This window comes from Morone saxatilis, unplaced genomic scaffold, assembly GCF_004916995.1.
Source record: "Morone saxatilis isolate NCDOM2014 unplaced genomic scaffold, NCSU_SB_2.0 Contig18, whole genome shotgun sequence".
In the NCBI taxonomy this organism is placed as follows: Eukaryota; Metazoa; Chordata; class Actinopteri; family Moronidae; genus Morone; species Morone saxatilis.
In genome coordinates this window covers 13,704,422-13,716,243 of record NW_023339740.1, presented here as the reverse complement: position 1 = coordinate 13,716,243, position 11,822 = coordinate 13,704,422, and the positions used below count along the sequence as shown (strand labels likewise).

At 39.3% G+C, this 11,822-nt stretch overlaps 2 protein-coding genes across 2 annotated transcripts in view; both read left to right on the top strand.

The window, feature by feature from the left end:
* uroc1 (urocanate hydratase 1) overlaps window positions 1–3,458 on the top strand; it is a 7,225-nt gene extending 3,767 nt beyond the window's left edge. The window contains exons 10-19 of the mRNA XM_035661248.1: window positions 563–625; window positions 746–925; window positions 1,024–1,121; window positions 1,206–1,278; window positions 1,415–1,604; window positions 1,721–1,819; window positions 1,928–2,027; window positions 2,571–2,652; window positions 2,816–2,915; window positions 2,998–3,458. Of these exons, the coding sequence (XP_035517141.1) occupies window positions 563–625; window positions 746–925; window positions 1,024–1,121; window positions 1,206–1,278; window positions 1,415–1,604; window positions 1,721–1,819; window positions 1,928–2,027; window positions 2,571–2,652; window positions 2,816–2,915; window positions 2,998–3,138 (1,126 nt within the window). The 3' untranslated portion in view covers window positions 3,139–3,458. The remainder of the gene's footprint in view (window positions 1–562; window positions 626–745; window positions 926–1,023; window positions 1,122–1,205; window positions 1,279–1,414; window positions 1,605–1,720; window positions 1,820–1,927; window positions 2,028–2,570; window positions 2,653–2,815; window positions 2,916–2,997) is intronic.
* Window positions 3,459–4,284: 826 nt separating this feature from the next.
* On the top strand, window positions 4,285–10,120 carry LOC118328793 (MAP kinase-activated protein kinase 2-like). Its single transcript, XM_035662693.1, has 10 exons — window positions 4,285–5,014; window positions 6,180–6,319; window positions 7,525–7,589; window positions 7,688–7,767; window positions 7,857–7,983; window positions 8,165–8,240; window positions 8,393–8,517; window positions 9,430–9,515; window positions 9,597–9,677; window positions 9,788–10,120. Exons 1-10 carry the CDS (start codon window positions 4,751–4,753, stop codon window positions 9,989–9,991), a joined length of 1,248 nt encoding a protein of 415 aa, XP_035518586.1. The 5' UTR covers window positions 4,285–4,750; the 3' UTR covers window positions 9,992–10,120.
* Window positions 10,121–11,822: the final 1,702 nt, after the last annotated feature.

The following is an 11,822-nucleotide window of genomic DNA, read 5'->3' as shown; positions in this document are numbered from 1 at the left end:
AAAAATTAATCCAAGGATGTGATTGGATTGTTGGATTTCAATCATACAACTCTATGAGTGTGGTATTGATCTTCTCATCCAGGTCTTAGAAACAAAGGTAATACGCATATTTTCCAAAATGGCGAACAATTACCTTATTTTTTAATGTTGCTGTTAGTCAAGGTGTTGGTAATTTTAACCACTTTACATACTGTTAAGTAGTTTAATCTACTCCATTATATCATATTTTATGAGCTCATTTTATGTTTTGTCTGTAAATTATTTTATTTGAAAAGTAACTAGTAACTATGGCTGTTAAATAATTGTTGTGTAGTCAAAAGTCCCATTGAAATATAGAGGAGTAGAAGTATAAAGTGACATGAAATGAAAGTACTCAGGTATTGTACAAGTACCTCGAATTTGTACTAAGTACAGTACTTGAGTAAATGTATCCTACAACTGCTACCTGGGTTATAATATGTATGTATATACTGTATATGTCCACAGAAAAGACTAAATGTATCCCATTACAGAACCTGTCTGCTGTAAAATACAGTAACTCTTATTATTTTGTGTCTTTCAGAGAGGCCAAGAGCTCCAAGACTCCCCTCAGTCTGGGTTTCCATGGCAACATTGTAGACTTGTGGTGAGTGAGAGGGGAAAACTTTCTGTTACACAGACACAAAGACCCAGGTCTGCAGTGAAAGACCCACCTGTTGTTACATACTATTGACATCTTCCCCTACCTTAATAACTTTCCAACCAGGGAGAGGCTGCTGCTGGAGTACGAGAGGACAGGGGAGCTCCTCGTGGATTTGGGTTCAGACCAGACATCACTTCATAACCCATATAACGGAGGCTACTACCCAGTCCGGCTGAGCTTCCACCAAGCAAACCAGCTCATGACGACTGATCCTAATCGTTTCCGAACCATGGTCCAAGAAAGGTAAAATGAATCACACAGATGGACTGTGCTATGGTGTGTTTCCTGCAATATACGGGTCTATTAAAATAAAATACCACGTGTTTTACATACAATCACAGCCTTCGAAGACAAGTTAAGGCCATTAACAAGCTGTCCGATGCTGGTATGTTCTTCTGGGACTATGGCAACGCATTTCTCCTGGAGGCCCAGAGAGCTGGTCAGTAATATAACATTCATATCACCATTATCATTCAGTCCATGTCAGACCAATAAAGGGGGTTGTGTTTCTTTTTTTTTATAGGAGCAGAAGTAGAAAAGGTTGGTGGAGGAGCAACAGAGTTCCGGTACCCGTCATATGTTCAGCACATTATGGGGTGAGGCATTTCCTTATTTATTCAAACTAACATTGACCCTCTAATAGAAAATTCAAGTAAAAGTCTAGAAAGAGACAGAGCAAAAAAACTGTTGTCAGATGTTTTCTACTTGACAACAGTGATTTCTGTCCTTCAGGGACATTTTCTCTTTGGGATTTGGTCCATTTCGCTGGGTGTGCACATCTGGCGACCCCCAAGATCTTTCCATAACGGACAATATTGCTGCTACTGTCCTGGAGGAAATTAGTGCCAGCGTGACTGATTGCATCCGTCAACAGTACAATGACAACATCCGCTGGATCAGAGAGGCTGGAAAGCACAAAATGGCCAGTAACTTAAATGAATGGAAATTAATGCCCACATTTGCTCTCTCAATCCAAATCTGATGAAGTGACACATAGCTGCAATGAGCTGATTTCCTCTGTGTATTCTCATTCTTTAGGTTGTGGGTTCCCAAGCCAGAATCCTCTACTCTGACCAGAAAGGAAGAGTCTGCATCGCTTTGGCTATCAACCAGGCTATCGCTGATGGAAGAGTTTCAGTAAGAGGATAAATTGTCTGTTAAGAAGATTATTTCATGCTTCCTATGGTCTGAATGATATAAAGGTTTCACTGGAGTCTCAACAGTGATGTTATTTCTGTTTCTCAGGCTCCTGTGGTTATTAGCAGAGACCATCATGATGTCAGTGGCACAGACAGCCCCTTCAGAGAAACCTCTAATGTGTATGATGGATCTGCGTTCTGTGCAGGTATGTTTGATACATCTACAGTTTAATTTACCAATTTGTCTATTTTACAAACATGTAACTCTGATACAAGTCTCTACAGATATGTTTTACTAACTTTTAATAACTACGACTGGAAGGTAAAAACAACTAAAAAATTTTTTATTTTTTACCAACATACGATGAAGGTTTTCTTCTTTCTGTAGGAAACCAATGGCTTAGACAGTACACAGGACAAAGCCACTGTAACATTTGTCATGTGTTGTCAGTTTTATGCTTTGTTCTGTGGACAATGATGCATTGTAACTTGACTTGGGAGTGGAGACATTGTGACACATGAAAAACATCAACATGCGCTACAGTCCTAGAGTTAAGACTGACATAAAAATACAGTAGCTGTGTGGGTGGCTCTGTGGCTTTTCCCACAAACTCATAACCTTAGTTTTACACAGACTCCTTTTCCTTTTTCCAACCTTTACTCTCTCTCTTCATATAATATAAACCAGTAACACTGCAGGAATAACTTTAAAAAGTGAAGTGACAGCTCACAGTGTCTCCCCCTTACAGACATGGCGGTCCAAAACTTTGTTGGTGATGCATTCAGGGGCGCCACATGGGTAGCCCTGCACAACGGTGGTGGTGTTGGCTGGTAAGGCTTGCTGGTCATTCAGTAAATACTAATCTGTATGAATGGTTATTGTGAATCATTAAAGGTCCAGTGTGTAGGATTGCATCTAGGGGTGTGGTTGCTGATTGCAAAGTCTGTCACCAAGTCAGTGTGTTTATTACTTTTTCTCTGATTTCACCTACAGGGGTGAGGTAATGAATGGAGGATTTGGTTTGCTATTGGACGGCTCAGAGGAGGCAGCAAAGCGCGCCAGTCTGATGCTCAACTGGGACGTCTCCAATGGGGTAAGAGTTCCGGTCCCACTAAAAAACTGCTCAAATTGTAGATGATTGCTGGCCAGCTCTAATCTGTTTCTGTGTACCACAGGTGGCTCGTCGCTGTTGGTCTGGAAACTCTAACGCCTATGAAACCATCCAGCGCACCATGGAGGGGAACAGACAGCTGCGTGTCACCATGCCCTTTCCTGTGCAGGATGAGCGCATGCTGGACCGTGCCCTGCAGGGTTAGCCAACACTTTACTATAGGATAACAGTCTGCTACATACAGCCACACAGCAAAGGGAACCTGCAGCTGTTATCACTTCAGTAGAGTCTGAATCAGGTCAAATCCAGCTGTTAAATTTTTAAACAGCAGATTTCTATAAATCACCCACAAAGAAAAACTTACAAAACATGTTGTCAGTTAATGATAAATCAGTGGAAATGTTGTTACATAAGTTGTTTGCATGAATACAAATAATGCAATGTAGGCTACAACACTGTTATAGACTAATAATTTAATCTGCAAGAATATATTCTTTATTTTTTGTGCTGAAAATAAAACTACAAGTCTGTATAAATAATGAGTCATTTTTATGTCAATAACATGTCCAATAACGTCAAAATGTAACGTAAATTTAGTTATTGTTTAGTTATTATGAAAAAGGAAAAGAAAATGTAGTTCTGAAGACTGAATGGTCAAGTTGGGTCACATCTGGCAGCACCAAAGCAACAGGTTTGATTCTGTTTTCAACTGCTCATATTGCCAGCTATGATGCCTGTCCAAACAAGTTTTTGGTAACACGGACAGATTACTTTCACATGAAATTAGAGACACTGGGTGGCTGTTGTTACACATTGGCTCAAAAGTGTGAAAGAAGAGACACCATACAAAGTCCTAAACATGCAACATAATGCAATATTTTAATGTAATACATTTTATACAAATGAGATGTGATTGTAAACATATCGGTGCTCCTGTGAGGAAAGAGAAAAGCACAGCCAGTCATGCAAGACAAAAGGTTCGTTTCAGATTTAAAGGATTTCTTGGCACCCTTTCTGTGTGGTGGTATTGCCTCGATGTCCTTTGGAGACTACCAACCTGAATACCAACCTTTAACTCCATCTTGATTTCTTAGTTAATGGGTTCATTCACGGACTACATGTAGGGAACAGTTTACATAAATAATGGGCAGTGCTTTTTGCAGGATGAGGGTGTGGTGAGGACACTCCTATCCCACAGCCGGAAGAGATTCCACAAAATTTGTATTAAGGAGACAGAACATTATTATTTTAGGGGGTCCAGTTTCCACCTGGACTTCCCTCGACTTTAACATTGTACATTGTAAATTAATTTATTGTCCTGGCTTTTGCTCTTTTGCTGTCTCCACTGGTACCCTGCCGTGCGTCTTTACGCGTGGTTGTTCCTTTAAGAAAATGAATTTGAGCCGCTCCGCGCTGACGTAAGGGAATTGGAGAGGTTGGTGTACCCTGCAGAAAGAGGCAGATAACCGTGATTAGGACCAGGCAGGGGTACCAGATCTTTTCACCATTTTCTTTCCTCTCAGCCATTTAGTGTATTTCACGATCTCTACACATCGGTCCAGAGAGTCTTTTGGAGTTATTTGTGTCAGTATAACGGTGCGATTTCAGACCCCCGCCCTTTTATGTGCTCCAAGGAGGTTTTATAGATACTTAATTTCGCTCCTGCAGTGTTCAAAGTGGGTCGAGATGTTCTGTCGGGAAGTACAAAAGTCCTCTGGCAGCACGCGAATGAACTAGGATGACACCGGATATTTTCTGTGGCAGAGACTGATGCGATTTGCTCTGCATCACTGTTGATTTTTTACAAGAAAAAAAAAATGCACCATAACCAGGAGGAGCAGTCGGCCAATCCAATTACTGCGCAGCACGGGACAGCGCACCACAGTGACTCCCACAGCCTGGGGAGCAGCTTGGACAGCGGCCTCACTGATCTTCAACCACCTGCTTACTCTAAACTGGAGTTCAGGAAAAATGCAGTGACAGACGACTATAAAATCACAGCTCAGGTTCTCGGCCTGGGAATCAATGGCAAAGTGCTGGAATGTTATTGCAAGAATACAGGAGAGAAATGTGCCCTCAAGGTGTGTGTGTGTGTGTGTGTGTGTTTGTCTGCTTCTTTATCCTGTGTGTGATCTAAACAGTCCTCTGGAGGCTGCTGTCACTGGAAAGAAAGAGTCCCATCAATTATTCATTTCTTCTCTGTGATCTCCACCATTCAATGGTGTCTTGTACAATACACTAATTGGGATTTTTGTGATGCTTTGAGGTGTTGGCTGGATGCTATGTGACGCAGATGAAATATTAATTCAACCATGGATGCATGCAGCAGTAATATGACAGCAAATTGAGTTACTGAGGTAACCAGACAGTGGAGGTGTCTGTCAGACAGTGATGTGCTGTCTGGGATGCTTTGGCACAATTTCCACAATTGTTGTGTAGACAGTGATCTGCTCTGTTAATACTTCACATCATCATCTGTGACTCTGACATTTAACAAAATCTGCATTTGTTTTAACTCAACATGAAGTATTCAGCTTGTTGAAGGTTAGCAGTGATTTTTTTAAAGGCAACTTGGGAATATGAGTTGAGGAACTGAGGAATTCAGAGCTGGTAAGTCAAGAAACAGCTGTGTGTAGAGTTGCACCAAAGCCTTAGGAAAATACAAACAGGAAGCACAGCCCCATGAGTGCCTCCACATGTTTTCTTTGGAATATCTTGGGTGGTGAACCACAACCGAAAAGGTATGATGAAATGTTAAGAGCTAGCACTGAGTAATCTTGTGAGTTGTAATGCTGGGATTTTTCCAGAAAGGCCTTTATAAACATCCATATCTGAGCCCCTTTCCTCCTCCAGTGCTTAAATCCATTGTAATTATGTACCCAAGGATTTGGGCTGGGGTCTGCATGTCTAGGAAAAGAGGATATCCTCCTCCTCTGTCTGATATCAGGGCTGCAGCCCTGCGTCTTTAACGAAAAAGCATGTTGCTAAATGCATTCTTAAAGTATTCACTCTTAATGTTCTCTCTCTTAATGTAGATTAATGGCTTTAATAGTGACCACTAACAGTGCTATAAACAGTGAGTGTCTTCACAATAGGGCATGTGTTTGTCTCTGTGTGTTTATTGATTTATTGACAAGAATATCAAACTATGTATATGTTTTTTTTAAATCAATCAAGCTGATCTGCCGTTATACAGACATGTAACAGAAGCATTTCATTGACTTGTGTTTTTGTGACGTGGAGCAGATCCTGTATGATACTCCTAAAGCCAGACGAGAGGTTGAGCTGCACTGGAGAGTCTCTGGAGGTCCCCACATCGTCCGAATACTCAGCCTGTATGAGAACATGCACCAGGGCAAGAAATGTCTCCTCATCATAATGGAGTGGTGAGCATTACCACTTCTAAGTTACATATATTGTGTGTGTCTTTAATGGGAAATCAGTACTAAAATAGATTTGTGGATATTTCCTAGTAGAGCTTTGTGTTCATTTATGAATTTGAAAAAGTCTCTAAGCTGACAGACCGTATGAAGCCGTACACATACGTGAATAATGGAACGCCTCCTACGAATCCCAGTTCAGAACTAGTATCTTGTATCTAGAAATGTCTGGTATGGTAACTAGGGCCAGCTGAGTTTGATTTGAGCCCACACCTGGCTTGCATTTGATTTTGGACTTTTGGGAAAAGTACAACGTTGCTAAACAGAATATGTGAACTGTGTCACACTCTTTGTTTCTGGTTTTGTTTGTATCCTAAATAAAACTTAGAAATTGTTCTTTGTTCCATGAGGCTTCTTCCTAAATAAATATAAAATGACATCCTCCCACAGAACATGTTATAGAAAGACTTAAATATATATATATATTGGTATTTTATATTATTTTGTCATCTGTTCCGGGCTTTTTTCCTGTCTGTATACATAGATTCCATTGTTACAATTTACTAATTAACAATTAGTGAAAATAAAAGTGAGAGCAGTGCAGAGCAGAGCAACAGATGGACAAATTGGAAATGATCTCGTACAGACTGTTGTCAAGTGTTGTTGTGCTATTTGTTTACTACAGAATAGACTTTACAGGATTCATTTGCATCACTGACCGAATGTTAATATGGCTTGAATAACTGGATTGTACCGTATCCTCATTGTTTTTTGGGCTGTGTTCATACCTGTATGTAGCACGATTCAAACACAACATACTTTCTGATACACAGCTACATTATAAGCTGCAGTTTGAAATAAAGTAATTTTTTTCATATATGATGTCTTGAACAAAAACAAACTGAGCACATGGAATCAGGCGTCATATAATTCACATCTTATGTATTTGTATTAACTTTCTACTATAAATCTAACATAGTAGCTGGCTGTAAAATCAGTTTTGGGGTGGTATTCCCCTTTAAATGTGTCCTTACAGCTTGAGTCATCTGTGTCCGCTCTGGCTCAGAAGAACTGGACTCATTTGAACAGTAAATTGTGAGGCACAATGACTTACTTTGTTGTCGAATCATGATTACAGTGGAGGACTGTGGTTGTTTGCCAAGAGTCCCCTCACTGCCCCAGTTCTGATCTCTTTGTTAATCTTGTCTCAGTATGGAGGGAGGGGAGCTGTTCAGCCGCATTCAGGCCAGAGGGGACCAGGCCTTCACAGAGAGAGGTGGGTTAGAGGGTTAGAGTTCATATTAAGTAGTTTTATTCATGGATTTCTACATTGTGTCCTGTACACTTTACGTCTATCTCATATGTGTCCTTCAGAGGCGTCAGAGATCATGCACGACATCGGTACAGCCATAGAGTACCTCCATCACATGGACATTGCTCACAGGGATCTCAAGGTACTGCTGCTGTGAAAATAATTCTTCACAGATAATGTAAGAAAAAATTCCCACATTGTTTTAAATCATTTATTATGTGCACTCTACAGCCTGAAAACCTGCTCTATACCACTAAGGAGAGTAACGCTACACTAAAACTGACCGACTTCGGATTTGCTAAGGAGACAACACTGCACAACTCCCTCCAGACTCCATGTTACACTCCATATTATGTTGGTGAGTGTTGTCATCACAATAATACGTTTCAGTGAACGTAGGTAAACACAACATTTGTGCCACTATTATAAATGTACCTTTTTTCATGTTGTGTGTGTATATTGATGTGCTTTTGTGCGAGTGTGTCTTTCATTCTACACATCATTGTGTTGGTTTTTTCTGTGTCTATTTGGTCATTCAGCCCCAGAAGTGCTTGGGCCGGAGAATAGTGACAAGTCATGTGACATGTGGTCTTTGGGCGTAATCATGTACATTCTGTAAGTATCATGTGCGTCTGCAACTGATTCAACTTGATGAAAGATTTATAGCTATTCTAGTATACTGTATGTTAATGTTCAACACTGTGTTTTGATTAAAGAAGAAAAGACAGCAAAGTGAAATAGTCTCTTCTCTTCTCTTCTCTTCCTAGCCTGTGTGGGTTTCCTCCGTTCTACTCAAACACTGGTCAGGCGATCTCTCCAGGCATGAAGCAGAGGATCAGGTTGGGTCAATACGAGTTCCCCAATCCTGAGTGGGCTGATGTTTCTGAGGAAGGTCAGGCTTTGGACATTAAATTTATAAATAACAAGGAAAATATTTCAAAACTTTTGTGGGTTGTGTAAATTTCCAAGTTCTTACTTTCTATGAAAATCTGCAAAAATAAACAAATATGGCATACAGTGAATGATATTCACAATAAAATGAATATTCCAATTTAAAGCTCCTCTAGTCAGTATATTTATATCAAAAATGGAGCAAATGACTATGTGTAAGTGAACCTGTGTCACTGGTAGTGACGAACCCGAGAGAATTATCACCTCTCTGTTCGCTCTCGTCACCGCCCACAAGCAGCTGTTTTCAGCAAAGAGCAAATGCTCTGATTAATCAACTGACATCTACCTACCCAGCACCAAACGACAAATAAATAAACTTAGTGACTAGCAGGTGAACATAGTGCAGCATTTAGCAGCTAAAGAGACAGAGACTTAAATTGGTAAAGTCCAAAAAGAGTGGGTCGTCTACTAATTGAAGGTCAAGATCAAGTCCCGACTCCCCCTGTTCAAGTGTTCTTGGGAAAGATATGGAACCCCAAATTGGCTGTAAATCTGACATGAAGGTGTGAATGGATGAATGGGAAGTGTTGTAAAGCATTGTAGAGAGTGATCGGTAGACCAGATACAAATACAAGTATGTTTACCATTCATCAGGTGACCAGAAACACAACTCTGAATGCATGATGATGTTGCCCCCTTATCTGCTAGATGTGTAAATAAGCAAGAAAGTTCCTCATAAGAACTTAAAAACGGCCTAACATGACAGTGTTGGGTTTAGAGCTTGTTACCACTGCCTAAATACAACCTGCACAACATCTCCAGTTAACACATTATAGGTCCATATTGCACTAAAGACTTATTGGATTAAATGCTTGATGTTGTTTAACTGTGTTTTATTTTATGTCATCTGTAGCAAAACAGCTCATCATTCAGTTACTGAAGACAGAGCCCAATGAGAGGATGACCATTGGACAGTTTGTGAACCATCCCTGGATCAGTGTAAGTGTTAGCCCTGTGTCTAAAGATCTGTATGTTATTCCCCCTTTTGTTTATAAGGTTTTTCTGTTTGTTATACTGCAGCAGTCAATGGTGGTCCCTCCAACACCCCTCCACACCTCTCGTGTTTTGACCGAGGACAAGGAGCTGTGGGACGATGTGAAGGTGGGACTGTCTAGATCTTTTTAGATCGTTTTATCTATTTTTCAGAATATGGCCACAAGGTGGCAGTAAAGCACCTGCTTTACAGATAAAATGTTTCTGTCTTCTATCAGGAGGAAATGACCAGCGCCCTGGCCACCATGCGTGTTGACTATGACCAGGTAAAGATCAAAGACCTGGACATGTCCAACAACCCTCTGCTCAATAAGAGGCGGAAGAGGCCCACGCCTGGAGGAGCCGACACAGTAGGAGATGGTGATGAAGGAGATGGAGAAGTGGTGTGTAATAGTCACAGAGAAGTTACATTTTCCATCTAATTGTCACTTGTTGTATTTTACTCACTTTTTATTCTTTGTATCACTGCACTCAAAAGTCTAACAAATGTCATTTATTTTGATTGTTACTATCCAACATGTGAAATAAAATGTGTTTTTCATGTTTTATAACTATGTTGTGTCCCCTTTTGTACAGGAAACATTTACACAGTTTGTTTGAGTGAATGCAGGTTTTGGGGCAGTGTGAGAAAATGGTTCTTACTGCAAACAAAGACAGACTTGACATGTGGAAGTCATAAGAGATATTTATTAGGCAAGATTATATCCAACCAATAAGCCCTTTGAGTTTTATGATGGTTAATTCTGTGGGTATTGTAACATGTACAATCAAATGACATATAAACTATGAGAGTTCAATGCTCTTGCACAACTTGATCTATCAACTTCCAGACATTTCCTTACACTTGAAATTTCTTCCTCTCACAGCTTTCGCCAAAGCCATTAATGCTGCCTGCTGTAACTAATTGCTTTGATGGCTGCAAGATAAATGTCCACTTTTTTAGTAAAATGTTGTTTAAACTGAGGAAAATGGAAACGCAAAAGCATCAGTGTTCTATGCCGTTGAATGTGCAAACCCAACACCCACTGTTTATTTTTACTGTAGCACAGGATCATGATAGCAGGTGTAGCCAGTAGCAGAAGTACCACAGTGTCAAAACACTCCCTTACAAATAGAAGTCTTGTTAAAATGTAACTTTAGTAAAAGTACATTATATAAACAAAAATGTAATATTATATATTATTCCCAAATATATTAACGTTAAACATTTTTAATACAATGTTTTGGGGATTAAAAATACAACTATTTTATATATTGGGTATTTTAATCTACGACACTGTAAAATCATTTATAAAGGATTTGTCTGTTAAACAAAAAATCAAAAAAAAACCAAAAAGTAACTATTTCCCTCTAAAATGTATCGAAGTAGAAGTATAAGGTAGCATAAAATGGAAATACTAAAGTAAAGTACCACAAAAATGAACGTAAGTACAGAACTTTTCCACCACTGGTTATAAATTAGTTTGTTTATCTTTAATACTGGTACAGAACATTGAATGGGTGAAGTATGTGTGATTGAAACTTAGCCTTCACAAGTAATGTATTCAGAGTTCATCTCTAATGGGAAGATGCTGGAGGAGCTAAGTAGAGAACAAACACTTTAACAGGTGAAACATTGTACCTTTAACAAATTTTGCTTGATTTACAAACATCTTCTTGCTATCTGTTGCTAGTGGCTGTATATACAGTTAGTAAAGAAAAGTTACAGTGCATACACAGAGTAGTCAAATATATTTGCATGGCAGCTGCTGCACTGGCACAATATTGCCATTCAAACCAGTTACGTTTAGGATCAGGTTTTAATGTATTCAGGCTGAGTGGGTTCAGTGGATTAGAAAGGATGAGGCAGCAGTAATGAAAAGGAGGTGAAAACAAGAGTCTTGTCATGGCGTCAAGTCTGATTCCTGGATGTATTGTAATGAGTGATCTCCTGACTATTCGCGAGAAAGGTGTCCTCTACAGTCTGCTTGAGCCTCAGTGTAAGGTCAGTTCACTTACTGTCACTTCAGATTCAGATTCATATCCATAACATAACATAACATAACATAACATAACATAACATAACATATATACATAGTTTTTTATAAATGTATGAACATTTGAACCAGTGTAACAGCCAGTGTTTTGTTTTAGTCTACAATATTTTATATAATCTGATGCTTGTCATAATTATAATCCTCTGCACCTTAATATATATATATATATATATATATATATGTATATATTTATATATATTCTTAATATATTATATGT